The 27,306-nt window shown below is 49.1% G+C and overlaps 2 protein-coding genes and 1 long non-coding RNA gene across 6 annotated transcripts in view; 1 reads left to right on the plus strand and 2 right to left on the minus strand.

The window, feature by feature from the left end:
- UHRF1 (ubiquitin like with PHD and ring finger domains 1) overlaps positions 1-3,391 on the minus strand; it is a 33,917-nt gene extending 30,526 nt beyond the window's left edge. Inside the window, exons 1-2 of one of the 4 annotated variants that reach the window (XM_061422568.1) lie at positions 3,188-3,391; positions 1,702-1,868 (exon numbers count right to left, since the gene is read on the minus strand). In XM_061422568.1, coding sequence (XP_061278552.1) covers positions 1,702-1,854 — 153 coding nt within the window. In that variant the 5' untranslated portion in view covers positions 1,855-1,868; positions 3,188-3,391. Of the gene's footprint in view, positions 1-1,701; positions 2,281-2,328; positions 2,389-2,535; positions 2,677-3,187 lie in introns of those variants that run through there. The other 3 variants (XM_061422570.1, XM_061422571.1, XM_061422569.1) reach the window with 3 other exon arrangements.
- ARRDC5 (arrestin domain containing 5) lies at positions 1,893-19,953 on the plus strand. The gene is made up of 4 exons (XM_061422573.1): positions 1,893-1,977; positions 6,425-6,899; positions 8,486-8,694; positions 19,375-19,953. The coding sequence occupies exons 2-4, from the start codon at positions 6,572-6,574 to the stop codon at positions 19,909-19,911; spliced, it is 1,074 nt and encodes a 357-aa protein (XP_061278557.1). The 5' UTR covers positions 1,893-1,977; positions 6,425-6,571; the 3' UTR covers positions 19,912-19,953.
- On the minus strand, positions 5,741-6,392 carry LOC133250841 (uncharacterized). The gene is made up of 2 exons (XR_009737435.1): positions 6,304-6,392; positions 5,741-5,983 (listed from the first exon to the last, which is right to left on the minus strand). It is a non-coding gene; the product is annotated as an uncharacterized LOC133250841 (long non-coding RNA).
- Positions 19,954-27,306: the final 7,353 nt, after the last annotated feature.

The following is a 27,306-nucleotide window of genomic DNA, read 5'->3' on the forward strand; positions in this document are numbered from 1 at the left end:
GACTGGCCAGCTGGAGGGTCTACTGGTGACGTGAACTGGAACTTTCTCTGCAATGCATCTCCCAAAATAAGATGGGCTGGTGGACGGACAGAGGCAGAGACAGCTGTGTGATGTCGGTGACAAAAGCCACGGGTAGGTGTTCAGGCGTTCATGGCTCTTTCGACTTCTCTGCATGTTTTTGAATGTAAAAATTAAAGTGCATGGCGCCCAAGCTCACAGCAGGCATTCAGAAATAGTCACTGCCTTGAATATAAGGATTCGATCCAATCTGCCTTTGCATGATGCCACGAACTGTATAGCCTGTGCCCATGGGATGTCTTCAGAAATTCAGCAGAAGGACCTTTGCTGAACACAAAGACTGGGGGCAAACTGAAATCAGTATGGACGTCCCCAAAAATGAGCCTCTGTTGGAGGAGGCAGGAAAGAGGCTCCGCTCCCCAGACTGCATCCCAGGGGAGCGCCACTCCCAGCCCTGCCTTTTCTCCAGCCGCACAGCGCACGTGACCACAGTGAGTGAGTTCCCCAGCTTCCCTTTCCCAGGCGGGGCGCGTTAACTCAGATTGTTAAGACATTCAAGTCCTCATATCTCCCACAGGAAGGAGGCGAGAGGTCTCAGAGGGCGCCTTGAGCCCAAGAAATTAATCATCAGGTCTCATTTCCAGGAGGCAGGCAGGATCCTCCCAACCCCTAAAAAAAAAAAAAAAAACTCCTGGCCAGGCGGACAGCATCTATTTTTCAATTTAGACAGCAGATGGCAGCAGCACCCAGTTTAAGACCTGACAACAACAAAGTCAGAGCCCAAAGGAACACTTTTAATCCTGGGTAGTCTCTATACCGAGGTCGCCGAGGTCCCTACAGGCCACTCGCCTTCCAGGGTGGCCCCAGCAGACAGGAAGGACACTTTCCGTGGGACCATCTTCTCCCACTCAGCGACACCTGAATACAGCCTGGCCTACCGTCCCCTCTGAAGACACCAACAAGAATGAAAACTCCCAGGGGTGTCACTGGAGAAAGCGTCTCCAAAGTGGGCAGCTGATAAAGCCAAGGGGTGGGGGGCATTTTCAAGGGCTACGGGAGCTGTGGTGGGGAATCTCGAAGAAAGGAAACAGGGCCAGCTGAGCCCACGCAAAGCACAAACCCCGTTCAGGGGCAGCCCCACCGCCTCCGCCAGAGAGGAGGCCCAGGAGTGGCGGAAATTCCTGATTAACAAGCACCGTCTCTGACTCTGAATAAGCTGATCCCAATTTCTAGAAAACCCCATGGGGGTCGGAAAATAGTAAGGTGCTGACTGACCATAGACCTTTGGTGTGTGTTTCAAAGAAAAATCCGGTCTCTTCCTTTCCGGTGTCTGAGTATTGATTCCAGGCTCTTCCTTGAAATTCATCAGCCCTCCAGCGGCCACCTCCAACCTCTTTTTTCTAAATTATTTTGAGGGGAGCGTCCACAAAGGGGAGGGCTGGGAATTTAAAAGACCTCCAAACGAAACAGATTCGAGTGCCCGGCTGCCCGCCTGGAGTGTCAGTCTAGGAGTCGAGCCTTTGTTCCTCGCTCAGGCACTGGAGGTTTCTGTGGAGAAGCAGACCGGACGAGGTGGGGGCGGGGGGCGGGGGGCGGGGGGGGAAGAGTGTGTGTGCCCTGCCTGGATGAGGCAAGAACAAAGGTGGTGGGCAGGCAGGCGGGCAGCCTGCAGAGCGAGTTTACCTGCTTGCCCCGGTAGAAAAGCCTCTGCAGGCCTGGCTCCACGTGGAATAGCTCCTGGATCTTCTTTCTCAGCTCCTCCACCTTGGTCAGCCTGGACAAGGAGTCCACGGTGTGGGCTACCTTCCCATCCATGGTGCGAACCTGGATCCACATGGTGCCTGCTGGTGCTGCGAGGATAAGGGAGCGAGACCCCTGGTCAGTTCTGCCGTCAATACCACCACCATGGCCATGCCATATTCGGGTCATCCTTGCTATTGTCCAGACTGTGGACACCAGGTAACTCTTGGAATGCCCTCCCAGCCCCTTATTCCCTATAGCGTGCCACAGCTGGCCCAGGCCCCAGGCCCTGAATTAAGAGATAATGCATTAATGAGTTGCACTGGTGGAGGATTGAGGAGGGACGGGAAATTAGGGGAGAGTAAAAGGCACCTTGGGCTACTCAGTCAACGAACCCTGCCTTTCACAGGAGGGAAAAAAAAACACCAGGATTCAGAGGAAAAGGGGCACACAGTCAAACGGGCCGAGTTTGTTTGTTCGTTCATTCATTCATTCATTCATTCATTCATTCCCTGGATGAACACTGACGCGAGAGGGAAACCCAAAAGTCCCGCTCGGGTTGGAACTTACGAAGTCCCAGGGAACTCAACTAAGTAGGACCGAAGGGGAAGGAACCCACTCGAGACCCGGGAGCTCGGGACTCCGGGTGCCCGCGGACCCCCACCGCACCCCACCCCCGCGCGCGCGCGCGCGCTTGCGCGACGCGGCGGTCCCTGCTGTGGCCATGGCAACCGGCCGCCCCGTCCCGGCCACCCCTGCGTGGGCAGCGCTACTCACTTCTGCCCCACGGCCGCCCGGAGCTCCAGCCTGCGTTTCCCGGACCCAGACGCACGGCCCCGTAGCCCCTCTTGTTCTCTCGCTCGCCCGCGCGGGCCACGCCAGCGAGCCCACGCCCACCCCCACCGCCGGGACGGCCAAAGGGCCCGCGCGCCAGGTCCCGCCCCCTTCACTTGAGCCGCCTCACTGATTGGCTCCACCACGGTCGGCCGCCCCGCCCCGCTCGCTCCTCATTGGCCCAGATGCGCCCGGGGAACTAAGGGCGCGCGAAATCGGGCTCGGGCGCGACAATTGAATCGCGGGGCGCCCCGCGCGCAGGCGCGGAGCCTGACATCCTCCCCCGCGGCTCACCGGGCCCTCCCCCACCGAGCCGGCGCGACCCCCGCGGGGCGCCTGGGATGTTCCGCTAGCCCCTGCCACAGCCTGGGCTTCCGGGGCGACTTCTAAGGGCCGGCAGGGTGGGGGGCAAAGCCGGAGACCGCGTGTAGGGTAGCCCTGGCGCGGGGGAAATGTACTCCCGTGCTGGCAGAGCGTCCCGGAAAGTTTTGCAAAGTCAAGGCGCCCGGTGCGCCGAGTCCGGCCCGCCTCCCCCCGTCCGCGCCCTGGCCCGGGCTGGCACCCCAAACGGCCTGACCGCTCACGATCCACTCGCCTGCTTGCGCGCTGGCCCTTCTGAGGATGGCAGAGGAGCCGCGTGTGTGGCCAGGACCCTGCGCAGACGTGCGTGCGATCCCGAGCGCCCGGACGGCCACCACTGCCCGCTGCGCTGCCAGCTGCTCTGATTTTTTTCCCGCGAAAACTTGGCGTTTGGGAGTTGCGGGGCCACAGGAGGCCGCGCCGGGGGCGGGCGCCTGCCTGGTGATTGGCCGCCTCAGTGGCGGGAAGCGAGAAAGGGGGTGGGGGGCGCCCCCGCCTCTGTCCACCCCCCCACCTCTGCCCAGCGGGCCACGGCCCCGCCCAGCCCTGCGCGCTCTGCTGGGCTCGCCCAGCGTGCAACGGGGCCGGTGGCGGGACCTGGGCCCCCTCATCATGGGTGCTCTCCATGAGACCTAAGGATCACCCCCAGGGTAGACACCCCTGACCTCCTAAGTCTGTTCCTTCAGCCCCTCTTACCAGGCATTCACTGACCAGTTGGACAGGAAGACCGGAATCGGTGTCTAAATTATGCAGGAGAATTTGGGGGTATCCCCCCAGGAGACCTGCACCCCGATGACAGGCCTGATCGCCCCAGCTCGGTTTCCTTGCGCCAGGGCCCTCCAGCGCTCCCCACCCTACCCACCCGCAGGGCTTGTTTGCTGGTTTTTCCCGCCTCGTTTTCCCGCCTTCTCCTGGCTGTCCAGGCGGGCAGGGCTGCCCTCCCCCCTCCGCCCTGCCTGCTCTGCTCTGACCAGTCCTGGCGGGCACACAGTGACCCATTCTGGGCACCTACAAAATGCCTGAACAGGGTGTTCAGAGCTGGGGGCCCAAAAGTGGGCAAGGCCCACCCTGTTGGTGGTCTCCGAGAGGTTAAATTCTTATCTGGGGAGACCAGCAAGAAATGAATCAATAAAGCAAATCATTTCAGATACCACACGTGCCATGAAGACAGGACAAGAACTGGAGAGTGACCAGCAGCCATGTGGACGGGCGGGGAGAGGAGGCACTCTGGTTGAGGTGGAGAGGTGGGCCTCTCTGGGCAGATGACATTTGAGCTGAGATCTGAGATGAGAAACCGAGGACAGAGGGATCGAGGCGGAAAGAGCAAATGCAGAGGCCGGAAAAGGCTTAGAGATGGACAGAGAGCCGGGCAGATGCAGTGAAAGGGAGGGCGGATGAGGTCACAGGGGTGTCATGTAAGACCTCACAGGCCACCAGGAGGACTTTGGTCTTTCTCTGGAGAGCGGTGGATAGAGTGGGAGGGCTGTGAGCTGGAAACAGATGAGCTCCAATGTGTGTCTTCACAAGGTTTCTCTGGCCACACATAGAGTTCCTTCTATCTTGGCTCTGGTGTTTCTGCTTTTATTTGTCCCAGCGGTAGACAGATGAATGGCCCCCAAAGACGTCCACATCTTAATCCCTGGGGTCTGTGAATATCATACCTTCCATGGCAAAAGGGACTTGGCAGATGGGATTAAACTAAAGATTGTCAGGTGGGGAGATTATCCCAGATTATTTGGGCTGGCCTAGTGTCCTAGGGTCCTAGTAAATGAAAAAGAGTGGCGAGAGGATCAAGTCAGAGAAGTGAGAATGGAAATAGAGGATGGAATGATGAAAGCAAAAGGCGAAGGATATGGGAAACCTCTAGAAACTGGAAACGACAAGGGACAAATTCTTTCCTAGAATTCTAGAACGTAATCCTGCCAACACCTTGACTTTAGCTCCATTTCACGCTTCGGACCTCCAGAACTGTAAGAGAACTCAGTTGTCTTGTTTGAAAGCATGGAATTTGTGGACATTTGTTACAGCAGCCATAGGAATACACTCCAGTCACAAAGTCGAGATGCTCCTATTAATTTTCCTTCACCTTCAGGACTTCACCAACATAACTGATCGCGTTTATCGGAACTAAGCCTTCAGCTCTGTGGCAACCATGTTGCAGACGTGAGCAGGTAGCCAGGCCTCCCCAACCTTGTGTGGCAGATGAGGTCTTCCATACTGACAACATCTCTGACAGAACCCAGCCCATTCCTGGCAAGAGCATAGCCTCTCTTTGTGCCTGCTGTTGTCAAAATTCAGCATGGCTGAAAAAGAAATAGACCCTATATTTCTTGTGTACATTTGGTGCAGGGCACACAGTCCAGCCTCCTTGGATATCTGAAGTTAAGCAACACAGAAAGAGGAGTCTGGTTTTCCCTGCAGAAAAGACCTTGAGCAGTGGTGATGAGGGGCCCCATCCAATCTCTCTACTCATTTCAAGAAAGTCAGAGGGGTTGCTTGGGTTAATTAACAACCATGAACAAGAAACTATGCCAAGCATCTTTAAAAGAAGCTTACCAACCAGTTGGAAAAGCAAAATGTTGATGTCCGCAAAAGACATCACATCAAATACAGCAAGATATGACATAGTCATGAGGCCTGCCAGAGCCTGGAGAACAGACACTTCCTATAGCTTCTTCTATTTTGCTGTCCCTCCTACTTAGACACAGGTCCACGTGCAGATCAGGCACCATGCGGGTGCAAATGGCTTCAGTTTCCCTTTTACAAATTGATATGCACTTGACAATCATTAAGTCATTGAACAGACTTTAATTGCCCTCCCTTGTCTGCACCAGGCCCTGGGTCCAGCAAACCAAGTCCCACCCTATAGGGACTTCTTGTGCAGTGGAGAAGCAGGAGGAAAGACAGCCATCAGTTGTGCGGGGAGATGGTGCTTTGTGATGGTATCCATGATCACGTGGAGCCCACAGCGTTCTGAGCATCTCCAAGACACAGCAAATCCCATGTCCTAGCTGTCGCTATCATCTTCCTTCTAATACCATTAATAGAAATAGAGAGCTATTAAAGAGAAAATGATTGGGACTTTCCTTGCAGTCCAGTGGTTAAGACTCCACACTGTCACTGCTGAGCTCACAGGTTCAATCCCTGGCCAGGGAACTAAGATCCCACAAGCTGCACAGTGTAGCCAAAAAAAAAAATGTGAAAATGATTGTCTTCATAGGACCCAGCATCCATGTGTGAACCCTGAGGAGGGTGCACAAGCCACATCTGGGGGCCATCCGATGGGGCAGAAGATACCCCTGGGCTCATCCCCTCTCCACCTGTAAATGAAGCTTATGATGCATGTCTCACCAGAGAGCCTGGGAGAATTCTTCCCACCCAGGCCCCAGACATCTGGCAAGATGACAGGTGCTCCCTGTCTGCCAGGAATATTGCTATCTTGTGGTTTTCTTGTTTGTTTGTTATTTCCTAGAAAAAAAGAGGTCAAGCTACCATTTCATCAGCCAGTGAGGCATTTGGGATTCCCAAACTGCCACCCACCCCCAACAACCTTGCCCCCACCAATCCTGGCCACTAGGAACCCCTTCCCGGAACCCTGGCTGGCTGATGTCACAGACAGATGACCTCACTGCGGCCGAGGATCTCTGTGACATGGGGGAGGGGAAAGGATGTTTCTCCGTCACCCCAACCCCCCATGTCTGTGGTGAAGTCGATCGAATTAGTGCTGCCCAAGGATGCAGTCTACCTGGCCGGCTGCATCATCGAAGGACAGGTGGTCCTAACTCTGAACAGCACCCTGGTGGACCCCATCGTGAAGGTGGAGCTCGTGGGAAGAGGTTACGTGGAGTGGAATGAAGAAACTGGGGCGTCCCGCGATTATAGCCGAGAAGTTATTTGCAACAACAAGGCTGACTACGTGCACAAGACAAAGACATTCCCAGTGGAGGGTAAGGACTGGTATGACTGCCAACGTTAGCCAGAATAGGAACGAGGGTCTGGAAGATAAACACATCTGTCAGTCAATCAACAAACCCCCAGGGATATGAGAAATGGGCAGAGGCCCGGCTCCTGTGATCACAGGAAAAGAGAAAGGAGGGAGAGGATTAGGAGAGATCCTCGAGGGAAGCACTGATGAGCCCCCAGCTCTGCCAGATTCAGATCTAAAGTCTGGACAGACTTCAGGGAGCCTGGGCTGCCAGGGAACTATAGGTCCTTTCCAAAATGAGTGTTTCTGGGTAGTCCACGGTCAATCAGAACGCTTGGCAAATGCTTGGTTGAACAAAGTTTCATTTCAGATTTAAAAAAAAAAATTTAGATAGGGTAGCTGGGGAAGGTCACCAAAAGACTATGGAGCTCAGATCTAGTGATGGAAGGGGTCCCTGACTTGCAGATACCCAGATATTGTTTGTGCATTAGTTGCTCAGTCTTGTCCAACTCTTTGTGATCCCATGGACTTTAGCCCACTAGGCTCCTCTGTCCATGGGATTTCCAAGGCAAGAATACTGGAGTGGGTAGCCATTCCCTTCTCCAGGGACTTCCTGACCCAGGGATCGAAACCAGGTCTCCCGCATTACAGGCAGATTCTTTACCATCTGAGCCACCAGGGAAACCCATCCAGATACCGCTGGACCTTAATACTCAACAATCAGGCTGCCTCTCTCTGTCTCAGTTAACCCACCTGGAAAACGGGAACAGAAAGAAGTCCTGCCTCCTGAGATTGTGTTGAGGACTTGATGATTTAATGGCATGTCTCAGGCTCAGAATAGCAGGGGTTATATAGTAAGTGCTGAATAGCTGTTAGTTCTTTCAACCAAAACAGTTCTTCAGCTCCTCAACCCCCACAGCATCGGGTAACACCCTTCTCCATTTCCAAGGGAAGCATCGTTTCCCCTCAGGAGCATCAGCCTCAATTCATTTACTCCACAAACAAACATGTATTAAGCACCTACTGTGCACAACAACCATGCCAGGTACCAGGGATGCAGCAGCAAAGAAAACAGAAAAGGTCCCTGGCATCCCTGGGGTTGCCGTCAGACTGGGAAGACACCCTCATAAGAGGGTTTGGGGGAAATGTAAGAAAAAATAAACCAGGGAGGTCACAGAGATGAGAGGGCGGTATGAGTCCCTCCCTGGTCCACCATCATCACTCAGTCAATCTGCTGTATGCTGTGCAGTGAAGGCCAGCCTCTGCCAGGGCAGGGACATTTGCCTGCCTCGGGCCCCAAGATGTGTTTGTTGAATAAATGTGTGATTGAACCTGCAGGCCAGACCTCCAGTTTCCCAGGCCCAGAGCAGTGGTGAGCAAGTCCCAGTGGGTAGTTTGGGGTGACCACCACTCACCCAGAGCTTCCATCTCCAGCCCAACTGAGGTCTAATATTTATGAGCCTTGGCTTTTTCGATCCCTAAAACTCAAGAGCTAGCTCAGGGACAGAGAGGCCAGATCCAGAAAAAGCTAACTGCCAAAACAATAAAGAGAAGGGTGGGGGGGAGATTCTAGAACCTTCTGATGGCATTGGTGTGTTTTGCTTTCAGATAATTGGTTAAGTGCAGGCAGCCACACCTTTGATTTCCATTTCAACTTACCTCCCAGGCTCCCTTCCACCTTCACCAGCAAAATCGGCAACATCTTTTACTTCGTGCAGGCCTCCTGCATGGGTCGGGAGCACATTCTAGCCAAGAAGAAAATATACTTGATGGTTCAAGGCACTTCCTCGATTTTCCACTCAGAAAAATCATTGCAGGTAAGAGGGGAGCAAGGGGGAGCAGGGGTAGGGCTTGGCCTCAAAGTTCCCCAGAGGTAGGGGATGGGGCAGGAGCAGCCAGGAGATAGGGAAGGCCCCAACCCGGAAAAAGAAGGGAAGGTGTTGCCCATTCCTCCAGCTCAGGAGTTTTGCAGAAAGGGGAATTAGAAACCAGGGCAGGACTAAGCCAGTGGCTCTCAACCGAGGTGATTCTGTTGCTGCAGGGGACACTGAGCAATGATGTCTGATGACATGTGTGGTTATTGCAACTGGGGAGGGGGATGAGTGCCATCAAGGGGGTGGGGGCCAGGGAAGCTGCTCAACACCCCACAGTGCCCCTCACAGAGAACGACCTGGCCCCTGAATGTCCTTGACCCCAGGGTAGGTAGGTTAAGAGTGAGCCGATGCCCCGCTCTGACCCCCTGACTGACTGTCCCAGGTGCTCAGTGACTCTCTGGGAACGGATAATGGATATGGTACCCTCTCCCCACCAAGGAACACAGCAAGGGGTGCCCTCCAACCAGGGAAGGAAGGTCACCTGAGCCGAGGAGTTTTCTGTATGGCTTCCAGAGGCCAGGTGCAGAGGCGGAAGTGAAGGAGGGTGGAGTTCCGTTGGCCAAAGTCATTTCACCTCCCTGGGGGCTCCTTTGTCATCAGAGCATGATGGCTGAGAGTGCCGGCATTTTAGCTCTCAAGGTCTAAGTTAAAATCCCAGTGTCCCCACCTACCTGCTGTGTAACCCTCTGCAAGTGATGTGGCCTCTCTGTGCTATTTCCTCATCTGTCACTTGGACACAGAGAGGGTGCCTGTCCCCTAGGTCTCAGGAGGAGCAGCCAGTGAACTTCCTGCAGCTTCAGGGCCTGGAATGGTGCTCGGCACTGGTGTCCAGGGAAGCCTCAAAATATTTATGCCCCATCGGTCCTTTTATTTTTAAGATTTTTTTTTTTTTATGTAGACCATTTAAAAATTCTTTATTGAATTTGTTATAATACTGTTTCTGTTTTATGTTTTGTTTTTTTCTGAACTTGAGGTATCTTGGTGGGATCTTAGTTCCCCAACCAGGGATTGAACCCCAGCCCCCTGCATTGGAAGCACAGAGTCTTAACCACTGGCCCACCAGAGAAGTCCCAGGTGTAGTCTTACCTGTGTAGTAGGCAATCATCTCTACTCTGGCCAACCTCAGAGGAGGAGGATTCCAGGGCAGGTAGATGCTTAGAGGGGTGGATCAGAGGTGAGCAGATCTGAGCTCAAGGCCAGTTTGGCCACCTGCTTTCTGGGTGACCTTGACCAGACTCTGGCCCTCCCTTGAGAGCTAATCTAGAGTGCAGGGTGCACAAAAGAGAAATTGGAGCAAAATGCTGGTGTGGGGCCAGACCTGGATTGAGGTCTCTGCTGCTGGATGCTTCATTAGCAAATGCCCTTGGGCAATTAACAGCACCTCCTAGAACCTCGATTATCCTGATCTGTATGATGGGTATAATGAAAACAACACTTTCCTTGATCGTGAGGGTCATGAAGCACCCAGCACGATGAGTACACATAGAGGACTCCTGGTGCATGGGAAGAGCCCAAATCGCTACTACAGCAACAAAGGGAGTTATTGCAGATACATTTTGAGACTATGAAAATATTGTGTTTTTTCAACTACTCAGTTCAGTTCAGTCACTCAGTCGTGTCCGACTCTTTGCGACCCCATGAATTGCAGCATGCCAGGCCTCCCTGTCCATCACCAACTCCCGGAGTTCACTCAAACTCATGTCCATCAAGTCAGTGATGCCATCCAGCCATCTCATCCTCTGTCGTCCCCTTCTCCTCCTGCCCCCAATCCCTCCCAGCATCAGGGTCTTTTCCAATGAGTCAACTCTTCGCATGAGGTGGCCAAAGTACTGGAGTTTCAGCTTTAGCATCATTCCTTCCAAAGAAATCCCAGGGCTGATCTCCTTCAGAATGGACTGGTTGGATCTCCTTGCAGTCCAAGGGACTCTCAAGAGTCTTCTCCAACACCACAGTTCAAAACCATCAATTCTTCGGCGCTCAGCCTTCTTCACGGTCCAACTCTCACATCCATACATGACCACAGGAAAAACCATAGCCTTGACTATGATGGACCTTCGTTGGCAAAGTAATGTCTCTGCTTTTTAATATGCTATCTAGGTTGGTCATAACTTTCCTTCCAAGGAGTAAGCATCTTTTAATTTCATGGCTGCAATCACCATTTACAGTGATTTTGGAGCCCACAAAAATAAAGTCTGACACTGTTTCCCTATCTATTTGCCATGAAGTGATGGGACCGGATGCCATGATCTTCGTTTTCTGAATGTTGAGCTTTAAGCCAACTTTTTCACTCTCCTCTTTCACTTTCATTGAGAGGCTTTTTAGTTCCTCTTCACTTTCTGCCATAAGAGTGGTGTCATCTGCATATCTGAGGTTATTGATATTTCTTCCAGCAATCTTGATTACAGCTTGTGCTTCTTCCAGCCCAGCATTTCTCATGACATACTCTGCATATAAGTTAAATAAGCAGGGTGACAATATACAGCCTTGACGTACTCCTTTCCCTATTTGGAATCAGTCTGTTGTTCCATGTCCAGTTCTAACTGTTGCTTCCTGACCTGCATATAGGTTTCTCAAGAGGCAGGTCAGGTGGTCTGGTATTCCCATCTCTTTCAGAATTTTCCACAGTTGATTGTGATCCACACAGTCAAAGGCTTTGGCATAGTCAATAAAGCAGAAATAGATGTTTTTCTGGAACTCTCTTGCTTTTTCGATGATCCACCTGATGTTGGCAATTTGATTTCTGGTTCCTCTGCCTTTTCTAAAACCAGCTTGAACATCTGTAAGTTCGCAGTTCACATATTGCTGAAGACTGGCTTGAGAATTTTGAGCATTACTTTACTAGCGTGTGAGATGAGTGCAATTGTGTGGTAGTTTGAGCATTCTTTGGCATTGCCTTTCTTTGGGATTGGAATGGAAACTGACCTTTTCCAGTCCTGTGCCACTGCTGAGTTTTCCAAATTTGCTGGCATATTGAGTGCAGCACTTTCACAGCATCATCTTTCAGGATTTGGAATAGCTCAACTGGAATTCCATCACCTCCACTAGCTTTGTTCATAGTGATGCTTTCTAAGGCCCACTTGACTTCACATTCCAGGATGTCTGGCTCTAGGTGAGTGATCACACCATCGTGATTATCTTGGTCATGAAGATCTTTTTTGTACAGTTCTTCTGTGTATTCTTGCCACCTCTTCTTAATATCTTCTCCCTCTGTTAGGTCCATACCATTTCTGTGCTTTATCGAGCCCATCTTTGCATGAGATGTTCCTTTGGTGTCTCTAATTTTCTTGAAGAGATCTCTAGTCTTTCCCATTCTGTCGTTTTCCTCTATTTCTTTGCACTGATCGCTGAGGAAGGCTTTCTTATCTCTTCTTGCTATTCTTTGGAACTCCGCATTCAGATGCTTATTTCATTCCTTTTCTCCTTTGCTTTTTGCTTCTCTTCTTTTCACAGCTATTTGTAAGGCCTCCCCAGACAGCCATTTTGCTTTTTTTTGCATTTCTTACTGTTTTAATCGGATTGGAGAGGGCAGGGTGAGGGCAGGAGCTGGTGGACCAGGGCAGAGGCTACTACTACTCTGGTCCAAGCAGGGGCAGAGACCTGACCCCCACAGTCTGTCCTTCTCAGACCAGCTGAAAGGAACCAGGTGATGACCCTCCTCTGTCTTCCAGGGCTCCCACCTCCCTCAGAGTAAGAGCCCATGACCTCCCCCTGGCTCACAAGGCCCTGCACGACCTGCCCCGTCCTCTCCCGGCCCTCCCCGTCCTCCCTCTCTCCCCCTCTCACTCTGCTCCAGCCACGCGGGCCTCCTCGCTGTTCCTCCAACACCTTCCTGCCCCAGGTCCTTTGCATGTTGTGTGCCCGCTGCCCCAAACCCTGCGATAGGACCTTCCAACCCCTCCCCTTCCTCCTTTAGATCCTTCTCGGAAACTACATCTTCAGTCACCTGCTTCGATGATGGCCAGACGAACTGCCACAACCCCCACAGAAGGCAATTTAGCCATATCTATCCAAACGAAAAAGGAACACGCACTTTGCCCCAGCCATTTCATTTCCCTTCTAGAAAATTCTCCTACCACTGTCATTTCATTTGTGTGATAGACCTTTCCATGCATTGCCTGGGAGGCCAGCAACTGGTAACCACTTAAATGTTTGTTGCAAAGGGAATTAAAGTAACAGTTCACTGTCAAAGGTCAACTCTATAGATAGAGCAAAGAGAGAGAGAGAGCAAGACACAGCCAGAGACAAAAGAATGAGGCAGCTCTCGGTATCAGCACCTCCTCCTTACTGGGCTGGACACAGAAAGCAAAGTTCAGAACAGCGTGTCTAACCTGCACCGTTGGTGGTAAAAATAAGAAATGCACAGAACTTCCTTGCAGGTGTAACAAACTGTCTCTTTCCAGAGACCAGAGAAACTGGCAACAGACCGCTGCTGGCTGCCTCCTGGGAGGGGAGGCGGCGGGGGTCGGGGGGGAGGGAAGCAAAATTTTTCTTCCACTTTTTTTTAACATCTTGATTGAGATACAATTCACATACCTTATTATTCTTACCTTTGAAGTGTCCAAATCCATGGCTTTTCATGCATTCACAGAATTGTACAGCCATCACCACTGTCCGTGTTAGAACACTTTAATGCCTCCCCTCCCCCACCATAAAAAGAAGGCTGAGCGCTGAAGAACTGATGCTTCCAAACTGTGGTGCTGCAGAAGACTCGAGAGTCTCTTGGACAGCAAGGAGATCAAACCAGTCAATCCTAAAGGAAACCAACCCTGAATATTCATTGGAAGGACTGATGTTGAAGCTGAAGCTCCAATACTTGGGCCACCTGATGCGAAGAGCTGATTCTTTGGAAAAGACCCTGATGCTGGGAAAGATTGAAGGCAGGAGGAGAAAGGGTCGATAGAGGCTGAGATGGTTGGATGGCATCACCGACTCAGTGGACATGGGTTTGAGCAAGATCTGGAAGATAGTGAAGGACAGGGAAGCCTGGTGTGCAGCAGTCTATGGCGTTGCAAAAAGTCAGACACGACTGAGGGACTGAACACCAACCAAAGAAGTCTTGCATCCCTTACCTGTTCCCCTCAAACCTCCCTTTCCCCTCCCTCAGCCACCACTACATTCACTCTCTGTCTCCGGGGATTTGTCTGTTCTGGACACTTCCTGTTTTAATAAATGGAATCAGACACTATGTGGCCTTTTTGTATCTGGCTTATTTGAACATAGTGTTTTCAAGGTTCATCCAGGGACTTCCCTGGGGGTCCAGTGGTTACGATTCTACCTTCCAATGCAGGGGGTATGGGTTAAATCCCTGGTCAGGGAACTAAAGTCCCAACTGCCATGGGGTGCAGCTGAAAAAAAAATTTTTTTTTTAATTTCTTTTTAAAAGTTCATCCACATTGTAGTGTGTGTGTCAGTGCTTTCTTCCTTTTTAAGGGTGAATCGTCTTTCTGTGGCATGGATGCACCACCTTTTATATATCTCTTCATCACTTGATGGACATCGGGTTGTTTCCATGTCTTGGCTATTAGGGACCATGCTGCTGCTAACATAGGTGTCCACGTGTTTACGTGGATGTATTTTCATTTCTCTCAGGTAGCCATCTAGGAGTGGAATTGCTGGGGCAGATGGTAATTCTACATCTTACCTTCTGAGGAGCAATCAGACTCTTTTCCACAGTGGCCGCTTCATTTTACATTCCCACCAGCCATGTACAAGGGTTTCGATTTTTCTACACCCTGTGTACCTTTAGAATTTTGAAAGACATGACCCATTGTCTTGCAACAAGCAGTCCCGTTGAGTACAGCACTTATCCCCAAGACATCTCTCTCCTAACCAAGTCTGAGGGAGTCTCCCTTTACCTTAGCCCCTTGCCATAGCCTCATAACTTATCTTAATCAGAAACCTACCATTAAAGGACTTCCCTGGCGGTCTGGCGGTTGAGACTTCGCCTTCCAAAGCAGGGGGTGCAGGTTCGATCCCTGGTCGGGAAGCTAAGATCCCACATATCTTGCAGCCAGGAAAAAAAAAAAAAAAAACATAAAACAGAAGAGATACTGTAACAAATTCAATAAACCTCTAAAAATGGTCCACATTAAAAAAAAAAGAACTTAAAAAAGGTACCATTAAAAAAAAAAGTGTACCATGTTTATATCCATCTTTCCAATCAGAGTAGGGACTGGACTGGTCTTCACTGCTGTGGGTTTTCCTTGAACTTGGCACCAAGTTGATAAAATCATACTGCTTGAATGAAAGAATCCTCCCAAAGTTTCACATATGCCAAAGAAAGAGGGAGATCGGGAAAAACTGCCAGGTACGGAAGATCAATGTTGAGTTAGTAACCTAACATTCTTGGAATTCTGGGCTCTTGGGCCACCCCACTTGGCCTGGCATGGGAATCTCCCCTTGGCCACCACTGATGTCTCTTGGCACCTCCTTCAGGACCAGGACAGAACTGCTGGCTTAGTCTTGAGTTAGGGCAGCCAGTCCTTTCACACCTGTAGGGTCCTAACGCATGCAACGAATTTTCGAATAAGACTAGAGGAGCTTAGAATGAAATGGCCTGCAATTAGCCTTCCAAGAGGAGCAAAAGCATGGGAAGTCTGAAGATAGGCAGGGGCCAGAGGCAGAGGGCAGGAGGTGAGGCTGAAGGGGTCAGGGGTCAGCCTAAGGTCTCTGAGACAAAGGGTATTGGATCTAGAACACGGTCCTTCGGTCATGATCCTTTAGTGGGGTATGAAATCCATTTAGCAAGTTGCAAGGCATATTTCTACAAAATGAAAGAGCAGGCAAGCCCAAAATAAAAAAATGTTTTTTTAAAAATATCAACTTTGTAGGTTGCAAATGTTGTTTTCTGAAAACAGTACTAAAGGATACTATTTTCCTATTTTATATTAACAACGTTTGCAACTCACAAAATACATTCAGTTCAGTTCAGTTCAGCCACTCAGTCGTGTCCGACTCTTTCGCAGGGCAAAGGCTAATAGATTTTGCCAAGAGAACGCACTGGTCATAGCAAACACCCTCTTCCAAAATACATTACCATATGGAAAATAGATAGCCGTTGTGAGGTTTAATGTATGAGGCAGGGAACCCAAAGCCAGGGCTCTGTGACAACCCAGAGGGGTGAGAGGGGGAAGGAGGTGGGACCAGAGTTCAAGAGAAGGGGGACATATGTACAGCTAATGCCGATTCATGTTGATGTATGGCAAAAACCATCACAATATTGTAAAGCAGTTGTCCTCTAATTAAAAAAATATTAAAAAAGAAAACAATACAGAGAATAAAATAAGTAGAATAGAAAATGTCAGAAAAAATCCATTTGTTAGGCTGCCATTTATTTTTTAAAATTAAAGAACAGAATAGAAGAGGTAGGAAAATATAAAATTTGCTGGGTTGCAACAAACTTTGTTTTTATAAAATCAATGTGTAGGACGGAAAATAATAGTATTAAATAAGTAAAATAGGATAGAATGTAGCAGAAAAAAATTAATTTGATGGCTTACAACATTTTTGTTTTATATAAAACAAAACGATAGCATAGCATAAGTAGATTAGAAATAACAAAAAAATCAGTTCAGAGGGTCCAATCAACATTTTTTTCAGCTGCACCATGCGCTGTGTGAGACGGTAGTTCCCTGGCCAGGGATCGAAGCCGCATCCCCTGCAGTGAAAGCATAGAATCTCAACCATTGCACCACCAGGGGAGTTTTTGTTTTCTCTGGATATATACCCAGGAGTGGAGTGACTGGATCATCTGGTAGCTCTGTTGTTAGTTTTTTGAGGAACCTCCATACTGTTCTCTATAGTGGCTGCACCAATTTACATTCCCACCAACAATGTACAGAGGGCTCCTTTTCTCCACATCCCCATCAATGTCTGCTATTTGTAGACTTTTTGATGGTGGCCATTCTGACGGGTGTGAAGTGCTATCTGACTGGGACTGTGATTTGCATTTCTGATGATCAGCAGCATTGAGCATTTTTTCCTGTGCCTATTGGCCATCTGTATCTCATCTCAACTCCTGGGTCAGGGAGATTCCCTGGAGAAGGGATAGGCTACCTTCTCAAGTATTCTTGGGCTTCCCTGGTGGCTCAGACGGTAAAGAATCCACCTGCAATGTGGAAGATCTGAGTTCGATCCCTGGTTTTAGAAGATCCCCTTGAGGAGGGCATGGCGACCCACTCCAGTATTCCTGCCTGGAGAATCCCATGGACAGAGGAGCCTTCCAGGCTGCAGTCCAAGGGGTTGCCAAGAGTCGAACACGCGTGAGCAGCTAAGCACAGCACAGAGCAACTCTTCCTGGTATGTAAGCCCAAGAAGTGTCTTCACCATGCTCCTTCTAGCTCTTTTATGATATCAAAGACATAACAACAATATAAATGTCCATCGTGGAGGGGGGATGGGTGAATAAGCTATTTTGCAACACACTTCGTTGCCGTTGTGAAAATGAATGAATCAGAATGACAGCCGCCAACATGAATGCCTTTCAAAACACAGAATGTTAGGATAGGAAGGCAAGTTGCTGGAAAACATATGAGGATTAATTTATACAAAGCATTCAAATATGTAAAACACTACTGTATAATTCAACCACAAATAAATGTATTTCTAAACAATGCAAACATCTGCATGAGAATAACAAATGCCACACAGACACACAAACACACATCCATACACACATATTTGTAAAAGTATCGATTTCGTCTAGAAGAAGACACGGGAAGCCAGCAAAACTGGAGAGTAACTCATTGTAAGCACACCCCACATCGCATCAGATCTTTTTAATTTTACTTATTTTTAAGTAAAAAAAATTTTTGTTACACTGCAAGGCTTGCAAGATCTTAGTTCCCTGACCAGGGATAGAACCTGGGCCCTGGCAGTAAAAGCCCTGAGTCCTAGCCATTGGACTGCCAGGGAATTCCCTCAAATCTTTTTAAGTAGTATCCACTCATAAAAAGTAAAGTGTTACCCAAAGTGTTCATCTGCTCAGTCATGTTCCACTCTTTTCGACCCCATGAACTGTAGCCCACCAGGCTCCTCTGTCCATAGAATTCTCCAGGCAAGAGTACTGGAGTGAGTTGCCGTCTCCTCCTCCACGGGATCTTCCCAACCCAAGGATTGAACCTGGGTCTCTTGTAGGTGGATTCTTTACCATCTGAGCCACCAGGGAAGCCCTAAAAAAGAGTAAAATGTTACTCAAGCCACACATTAAATATAATGTATATATGAATTTATTTGCAATCCAGCAGCTAACCAGTTGATACAGACAGCATTTTGAAGTTTTTATTTAAACATGTTACATAATTTCAGTTCTACAGTTTTCATGATACAGAGCCCATAATATTTTTTCCTTAAGTCTGAACTACTTGAGTAAGCCCTAGGTCTTGGGCTATTGACTGTAAGACATTCCCTGTCTTCCAAAAAACTAGGGTTCAGAGAAGTCAAGGCACTGGTTCAACGTCACACAGCAAGTGAGTTATGGATGTAGAGATAAAACCAAGGTCTTATGAATTTCTTAGGTTTATGTTACAGACAAGGACATTGTCACTCAGAATGGAAAAGGGCTTTGATTGTTTATGTTTCTAAATTGAAGTATAGTATAGTTGATTTACAACTGTGTGCCAATTTCCGCTGTACAGCAAAGTGACTCAGTTATACACACATACTGTTGTTGGTTAGTCATTAAGTCGTGTCCATCTCTTTGCTACCCCATGGACTGTTTCCCTGGCAACGATACTGGAGTGGGTTGACATTTCCTTCTCCAGGGGACCTTCCTGACCCAGGGATCAAAACCCTATCCCCTCCATCGGCAGGGGAATTCTTTACCACTGAGCCACCAGGGAAGTCCATACACATACATACATTCTTTCTTTAAATATTCTTTTCCATTATGGTTTATCACAGGATATTGAATATATTGCCCGTTCTATACATTAGGACCTTGTTGTTTATCTACTCTAAATTTAATAGCTTTTATCTACCAACCTCAAACTCCCAATCCACTCCTCCCCCTCCCGCTTGGCAGCCACAGTCTATGAGTCTCTTTCTGCTTTGTAGATAGGTTCACTTGTGCTGTATTTTTTTTCTTTTTTTTTTTTTTGTGCTGTATTTTAGACTCCACATATAAGTGACATCACTTGGTATTTGTCTTCCTCTTTCTGACTTGCTTTGCTCAGTATGGTAATCTCTAATTGCCTACTTGTCGCTGCAAATGGCCTTTATTTCATCCTTTTTTGTGGCTGAGTAATATTCCACTGTGTATATGTTCCACATCTTCTTTGTCCATTCATCGATCCATGGACATTTAGGTTGTTTCCATGTCTTGGCTGTTGTAAACATTGTTGCTATGAACGTAGAGACACATGTATCTTTCTGAATTAGAGTTTTGTCCCGCTAGAGTCCCAGGAGTGGGATTGCTAGTTCATATTCTATTTTTAGTTTTCTAAGGCACCTCCATACTGTTTTCCCATAGTGGCTGCACCAGTTAACATTTCCACCATCAATGTAGGAGGGTTCAAAGGGCTTTGGAGAGTCCCAAAGACTCAAGACCAGGTGGACTGTTAAGTGAGCAAACAGACCTTGTGGCCTCAATTCCTCACAGTTGTCCCTCCCCACTCCCACTTCTAGAACCCTCTGTTCGTGGAGGCTGAGAAGAAGGTGTCTTACAACTGCTGCAGCCAGGGCACCATCTGCCTGCAGATCCAGATGGAAAAGAATACCTTCACGCCGGGGGAGAGGGTCATTTTCACCACCGAAATCAACAACCAGACCAGCAAGTGCATTAAGACGGTCATCTTCGCCCTGTATGCCCACGTGCACTACGAGGGCTTCACGCCCAATGCGGAGCGCCGCTCCAGGGTGGATAGCAGTGAGCTGCTCAGGCAGGAGGCCAACACGCACATCACGGCCTTCAACACCACCAAGATTGTCAGCACTTTCCACCTCCCGCCCGTGCTGTCCGTGAGCGGTAGTGGCTCACAGGACAGTGAGATCATGAACACCCAGTACGAGCTGGTCAGCACCGTCCACCTGCCCTGGACCCTGACCAGCGTCAAGGCCAAGGTGCCCATCATTATCACCAGCAACCCCGTGGACTCAAACCAGACTGCTGCAGGCTGCCGGACCAGGGCAGCGTTACCCGTGAGCCCAGATCAACAGAATTAAATGCCCAAACGTCTAAATATTAAAAGTTTTATCAGACTCTAAGGTAGATCTTTCCTTCACCTCGCACAAATGGCCTTTGGATGAGTCTGCCTGTGGGCAGCATGTGACCCAAACCTCACCAAGCTCCAGCCATGCAGGCATCCACTTCTCCCATCCCAAGAAAGATCTGTAAATGACAGGAGAGGCCAAAGCCTTCCAGCCTGACAGAACCTTCCAGGATTTGCCCCGGTTAGCACCCCAGGCCCATCTCCTTGCTTACTCTTACACTACCTAGATGAGGGATCCCCTAGTGGGAGTGACCCTGCCCTCCAGAGGATATTGGCAAAGTCTGGTTGTATTGGTTGTCCCGACTGGAAGGAGCAGCGTATGCTCCTGGCATCCATTGGGTGGGGGCCAGGGATGCTGCTCCACAGTGCCCAGGACAGCCCCCCATGGAGGATGTGTGTAGTCGCTCAGTCGTGTCCAACTCTTTGCAATCCCATGAACTGTAGCCCGCCAGGCTCTCTGCCCATGGAATCTTCCAGGTAAGAATACTGGAGTGGATTGCCTTTCCCTTCTCCAGAGGATCTTCCCAACCCAGGGATCAAACCTGGGTCTCCCCAGGTTTGCAGGCAGATTCTTTACCATCTGAGCCACCACGGAGGCCCATAGCGAATGACCCGGCTCCAAAAGTCAGCAGTGCCACGGGACAGAGACCCAGGCTGGGGCCATGCCTGGGGACAGATGGTTGCTGAGTCCACAGATTGGGTCTGTGAGCCTCTTACCCATGTCACATCCCTCCTCTCCTCGCAGCTGCTCCCCTGGGGCTCCCCCACATCACTCAGGGTAAAAGCCCAAGTCTTCTAGGTTCATCCACCCACATCACATCCATCAGCAAACCACAGAGGCACTTCTCCAACCTGCCCCCGGGACCCCCTATTTCTCTCCCCTCTGCCTCCACCTGGCTCCCGCCCTTCGCCTGGGCCACCTGCACCTGGGTCTCGCGACTCCTAACCTGGTCCCTCACTCTGTTCTTCCTGAGAATAAAAATCCAGGACATCTGGGTTAATTAAACTTGAATTTCAGAAGAATAATTGTTTTAGCATAAGTATATTCCCCACCATATTTGGGGTCTCCTGATGCTTTTTAAAAATCATTCGTGAATCACTCGTCGTGTATCTGATATGCCAGTTTAACTGAGCATCCTGAATTTCATCTGGGATGGGATTCCCCAAGCAACTAAAAGACACCGCACACAAATCAGGCCATGAAAAATCTTTAAACGTCTGATGGCGCTAGTGGTAAAGAACCCTCCAGAGACCTAAGAATCAGGTTCGATCCCTGGGTCAGGGAGAGCCCCTTGGAGGAGGAAATGGTCACTCACTCCAGTATTCTTGCCTGGGAAATCCCGTGGACAGAGGAGCCTGCCGGGCTGCAGTCCATGGGCTCGCTAGAGTCGGAGATGACTTAGTGACTGAGCACAAGCACTGCTCTGTCAGGTCCCCAAAGCACAGGCCATGTCCCGCGCAGTCAGGAATGAAGGAATGGGCCAGACTGCTTTTTCTGGGCTAAGGACTCTGAAACATTTCTCTCGGAGTGCCCACAGGCTAGGAAATACCCACATCTGCCCCACCCTTGCCGCAGGCCCTCGGTCAGCAGACCGGAGGCTTAGACACTTGAATGGCTGGCCTGCGGCAACTCATTCGGAGATGCTGTTTTAGATCTAACTCTTTTGAGGAGCGGCAGTGCAGATAGAATGCACAGATTTCGTTCTTTTCTGATTTTGTCTTTGCAAATTTTTTTCATGGGAGAGAGCTCTCACTTTCATATACTTTAAAAAAAAAATTTACTTGTTTGGCTGCTCCAGGTCCCAGTTGCAGCATGTGAACTCTTAATTTACAGCGTGTAGGATCTAGTTCCCCGACTAGGGACTGAACCCGGAAGCCCTGCATTGGGAGCGTGGAGTCTTAGCCACTGGACTACTAGGGAAGTCCCTTGAGGCACTTCATAAGCAGTCTCCAAAAGAGCTTGAGTGGCAGTCCTGGCTCCCTGGAGGGGGGTCACTGCTGGGTCAGGATGGGGATGTGATCTACTGATCTACCCTGCTGATTTGGGTATGTGATCTACCCTTTGCATTGGATAAAGGGATCCAAGTCTGGGGTGGCGTCCTCCAGCTGCTGGTTTCCCCCAAATTCAAAAAGGCTTATTTTAGGGATGAGTGGGATGATCTTGCTTGCCTTCGTGTCCTTGGCCCTGACCTGAGCATCCTTGAGGCTCTGAAGGCCAGGTCTGGGCCATCCCCACGTCCCCAGAACTAGGTCCAGAAAGACTGTGTTCTTCAAAGCTGCAGAGGCAATGCTTCCTGTAGGAAGCCTTCCAGTCATGCCTCTTGCCCTCCACTGGGTTCCCCCATTGCAGTCTCTTCCTCCGTCTGGTCCTGACCACTGCAAAGGCCTTTGCCCAGCTTCATCCCATGTGTGGGGGAAATTAAGGTGGGGGTACCACAGCAGAGTCCTCCTCAGGGCCCCCTGCACTGTGCCAATCCCCAAGTGGTAGTTAAATATATAACAAGTGGTTGTTAATATATAATAACAGTCTTCGGGACTCCACTCATTCTGGATGGTGGGACAAAGCGTTTTAAGAATGCCAGAGATGGATCATAAGATAGTTGGTGAGTGCCCTTCACAGCTGGGGTTTCATCAGACTAGAGGAGGGTGCCAGTGAATTGGGGGACAGGGGCTCAGATTCTTTCCCATCTCACTGTATTATCCTTGCATGTCTGTGTGCTAAGTCACTTCAGTTGGGTCCAATTTTTTGCAACCCCATGGACTGTAGCCCACCAGTCTCCGCTGTCCATGTGGATTCTCCAGGCAAGAATATTGGAGTCGGTTGCCATTCCCTGCTACAGGGGATCTTCCCAACCCAAGGATCGAATCCATATCTCATGTCTCTTGCACTGGCAGTCAGGTTACTTACCACTAGTGCCAACTGGGAAGCCCACACTATGCTTACTTCATTCTATTTGGGACAAGGGACTTCTCTCGGCCTCAGTTTCCCCATCTGTAAAATGGGAGGAACAATAGTGTTCACCCCTAGAGTTTGGAGAAGATTAAAAGGACCAGTACATGCGCTCCTTTAGGAGAACTTCTAGAACACAGCAAGTGCTGGCTGGATGTCAGTTATGAGTTTTAGGATTTATTTCCCTTCCATGGTCTTCTCCAACTCCAATAGCTCACCAATCAGGTCTCAGTGACCTCCAAGTCACTGGACTAATGGCCACCTCACTTCCTGGTCCTCCTTCTACGGACTTAGGCTTTTTACTTGGAGAAGCTCCAATTCCTATGGAAAAGGCTTGGAAGAATGATACAACAAATCATGCACCTCCAGCCTGTAGGTGTTGATTTGGGCCATATTTGCTCGTTTCCTCTTTCCCAGATTGTTTTGCAGTAAATTGTAGCATCACAGTGCTGGGTCACTAGACTTTGCATTTCATCCTGTAGTTTTACCAATCTTCACCATTTTTATTTTACTTTTTTTAAAAAATGTATTTATTTATTTGGTTGTGCCGAGTCTTCACTGTGGCATGAGGGATCTTCAGTTGCAGTATTCGAGCTCTTAGTTGTGGCATGTGGGATCTAGTTCCCAGACCAGGTATGGAACCTGGGCCCCTTAATTGGGAGCATGGAGTTTTAGCTGCTGGACCACCAGGGAAGTCCCCTCATCATTTTCACATGTACAGTTCAGTGGCACTAAGCACATTCATGTTATTGCGGAACCATCCCCACCATCCAGAGCTTTGCCACCTTCCCAAACTAAAACTCTGTCTGTCCCCATTAACCATCAATTCCCCATTCCTTTCATCCCCATCGCCCTCTTTTTAAAAAAGGCTGAAAAATATTCCATCGCCCATGTATTTCACTTTTTTTTCCTCCATTCATCCACTGGTGGGCATTTGTTTCCATCTTTGGGCTACTATGAAAAAGTCTGCGACTTCCTTGGTGGTCCAGTGGCTAAAACTCTGTGCTTTCAACACCGGGGGTTCAGGTTTGATCCCTAGTCAGGGAACTAGATCCCACATGGGTCAACTAAGAGCCCTCATGCCATGATAAATATCCTGTACTCTGCAACGAAGATCCTGTGTGCTGCAACTAAGACCCATCACAGCCAAAGCAACAGCAACAGCAAAAAAGAACTATTCAGGTTGTGCATTTTGAGCAGTGAGATTGCAGAGAAGGTATCGAGCAGCATGTAATGTCGATCTATCATCCCTTATGGGTGATGATATGAACCTTGATCACTTCCTTCTGGTGATACTCATGAAAGGTGCCGTTTTACCTTCGTAACTGACAAGCATTCTATGTGAAAGATAATCCTAGATTATAATCCTTACCTCTTATAAGTTTTCACCCAATGTTTTTTATATCCGGGGATGCTCCCAGCTTGAATCAGTTACTACACTCGTGGTTGCAAAATGGCAATTTTTCTAATCCTGAAGACTCCTATAGGATTTCCCTGGTGGTCCAGTGGTTGAGAATCCACCTGCCAATGTAGGGAACATGGGTTCGATCCCTGGTCTGGGAGGATTCTACGTGTCTTGGGGCAACCAAACCCATGAGCCGGAACTTCTGAGCCTGCGCTCTAGAGCCTGTGCTCTGCAACAGGAGAAGCCACCACAATGAGGAGCCAGTGAATGTCAACTAGAGAGTAGCCTCCTCTTGCCCCAACTAGAGAAAGCCTGTGCACAGCAATGAAGACCCAATGCAACCAAAAATAAATAAGTAAAATTTACTTTAAAAGACTCCTGTATTTGCTACCTGAACTGTAGCAAAGAGGGACTTTTCCTATTTCACTCCCTCACCCTGGATATCTCTCTAATCTCTCACCAGCATTTCTTGTAGCTGACCATTTCCTCTTTACTCATATATCCTCTCCTCTTGACTTACTGACTCCACACCCATCTCATCCTCCTCCAGCTTCTTGGATTTTGGATTTGGGGCTTCTGCTTTCTTCAAAGTCATAGCATCCATTTCTCCTCTTCCAGGAAGCCTTCCAGTGCCTCTCAACTTTCCTCTACCAGGTCCTGACACATAGATGACCTTTAGGGTTCATTTCTGCAGGCATCCATATCCTACTGCTTGGTCAGTATTTTGTACTTTGGAACACTAGGCTGAGGGCATTTGACTTGATCCTCTGGCTGAGGCAGAATTGATTGGAGTGCTTTTCTTTAGAGGGGGCTAGAGAGCCAGGATTTGAGAGAGGAGATTTGAAAAATCACTCCACTGACCCTGTGGATAGACTAGAGTTGAAAAGGAATGCAAGAGTAGCAATACATTCAGGAAGCTGCTGCTGCTGCTGCTGCTGCTAAGTCGCTTCAGTCGTGTCCGACTCTGTGCGACCCCATAGACGGCAGCCCACCAGGCTCCCCATCCCTGGGATTCTCCATGCAAGAACACTGGAGTGGGTTGCCATTTCCTTCTCCAGTGCATGAAAGTGAAGTCGCTCAGTCGTGTCGGACTCTTAGCGACCCCACGGACTGCAGCCCACCAGGCTCCTCCATCCATGGGATTTTCCAAGCAAGAGTACTGGAATGGGGTGCCATCGCCTTCTCCGCAGGAAGCTGCTAGGTCTGAATAATAACAGAAATAATGAGGACAATAATAATACTGTGGCACAAACTGGCTCCTTTTCCATCTGTTTCCTTCCTCCGCTTAGGCACATGGCTGGACTACATTTCCCAGCATCCCTTGCACCTAGGCATGACCATGTGACTGATCTGGCCAATAGGGTATAAAAGGAGGTGGCTTAAGTCTCTTTTATCCTGATTTTTTAAAAACTTCCCACCTGTGGCTTGTTCAGGCTTTCATCTTTTGCTAGTTGTTTGGGGATAGCTATTTGGAAGAGAGCTGCTCAGGGAACTTGATCCGTACTTGACTGTTGCATATTCAAAAAATAAAACTTAAAAAAAAAAAAGAAATAAAACTTTACTGAATAACCGACCTCCGCTGAAGTTGGGATTTTCTTATTCTGGCCATTTGTTTACACAAGAATTTCTCCAATTCGGTACCATTGAAATTTGGGGTCAGATAAATCTTTAAAGGAGATCAGTCCTGGGTGTTCATTGGAAGGACTAATGTTGAAGCTGAAACTCCAGTACTTTGGCCACCTGATGCGAAGAGCTGACTCATTGGAAAAGACCCTGATGCTGGAAAAGATTGAAGGCGGGAGGAGAAGGGGACAGCAGAGGATGAGATGGTTGGATGGCATCACCGACTCGATGGACATGAGTTTGGGTAAACTCCAGGAGCTGGTGATGGACAGGGATGTCTGGCGTGCTGCGGTTCATGGGGTTGCAAAGAGTCAGACATGACTCTTTGAACTGAAATGAAATGAAATCTTTTTATAGGCGATAGTCCTGTGAATTGTAGGATGCTAAGCAGCATCTCCAGCTTTTACCCACTAGATGCTAGGAGTACCCCACTCCCCTGCCCCTGTGCACCCCTCCCACCACAGTTGTGACAACAGAAATTTCCCCAAACATTGTCAAATGTCCCTGGGTAGGCTGAATTACCCCCAATAAAGAGCCTTTTTTTTGTTGTCTTGGTTCAGTCATGTCTAACTCTTTGCAACCCCATGGACTGCAGCACTGCCAGGCTTCCATGTCCTTCACCATCTCCTGGAGCTTGCTCAAACTGATGTCCATTGAGTCAGTGATGCCATCCAACCATCTCATCCTCTGTCGTCCCTTTCTTCTCCTGCCTTCAATCTGTCCCAACATCAAGGTCTTTTCTAATGAGTCGGCTCTTTGCATAAAGTGGCCAAAGTATCGGAGCTTCAGTATCAGTCCTTCCAGTGAATATTCAGGGTTGACTTTAGGATTGACTGGTTTGATCTCCTTGCAGTCCAAGGGACTCTCAAGAGTCTGCCCCAACATCACAGTTAAAAAGCATCAATTCTTCAGCACTCAGCCTTCTTTATGGTCCAACTCTCACATCCATACAATCTATTCTTATTATACAAGTACATACATTAAGGGAGACCCTTGAACATTTTGGGAACAGGGACTCAATGTGGCCGCAACTAAACTCACCATGTCATCCTCCCCCATCCCCACCTCCACTTACTCCTCCCTCAGCTTTCCATTTTAGTGAAGAGCCCCCCTTAGGGTCATCACTAACATTTTCTTCTCCCAAGTCCTGTTTGTCTTACTTCTTGAATAACTATTAAATCCGTCCATCTAATTCTTTCCATCTCCATCCACACTTGGTTGCCTGGACTGATGCAGTAGCCACTTCCCAGGGGGCCCTGCTCTCACGCCTGCCCTCTACAGTCCATTCGCCACACAGCAGTCAGAGAGACAGCTTTTCAAAATGCAGTTGTGGACTTCTCTAGTGGTTCAGTGGTTATGATTGCACTTCC

Source organism: Bos javanicus, chromosome 7, assembly GCF_032452875.1.
Source record: "Bos javanicus breed banteng chromosome 7, ARS-OSU_banteng_1.0, whole genome shotgun sequence".
In the NCBI taxonomy this organism is placed as follows: Eukaryota; Metazoa; Chordata; class Mammalia; order Artiodactyla; family Bovidae; genus Bos; species Bos javanicus.

What these genes read in the sequence shown, in the direction of transcription:
- ARRDC5 (XM_061422573.1), top strand. Translation starts at nt 6,572, where the DNA reads ATGACCTCACTGCGGCCGAGGATCTCTGTGACATGGGGGAGGGGAAAG. An exon ending in AAAGACATTCCCAGTGGAGG is followed by an intron (nt 6,900 to 8,485) that starts GTAAGGACTGGT and finishes TTTTGCTTTCAG; the next exon opens with ATAATTGGTTAAGTGCAGGC. An exon ending in ACTCAGAAAAATCATTGCAG is followed by an intron (nt 8,695 to 19,374) that starts GTAAGAGGGGAG and finishes TCCCACTTCTAG; the next exon opens with AACCCTCTGTTCGTGGAGGC.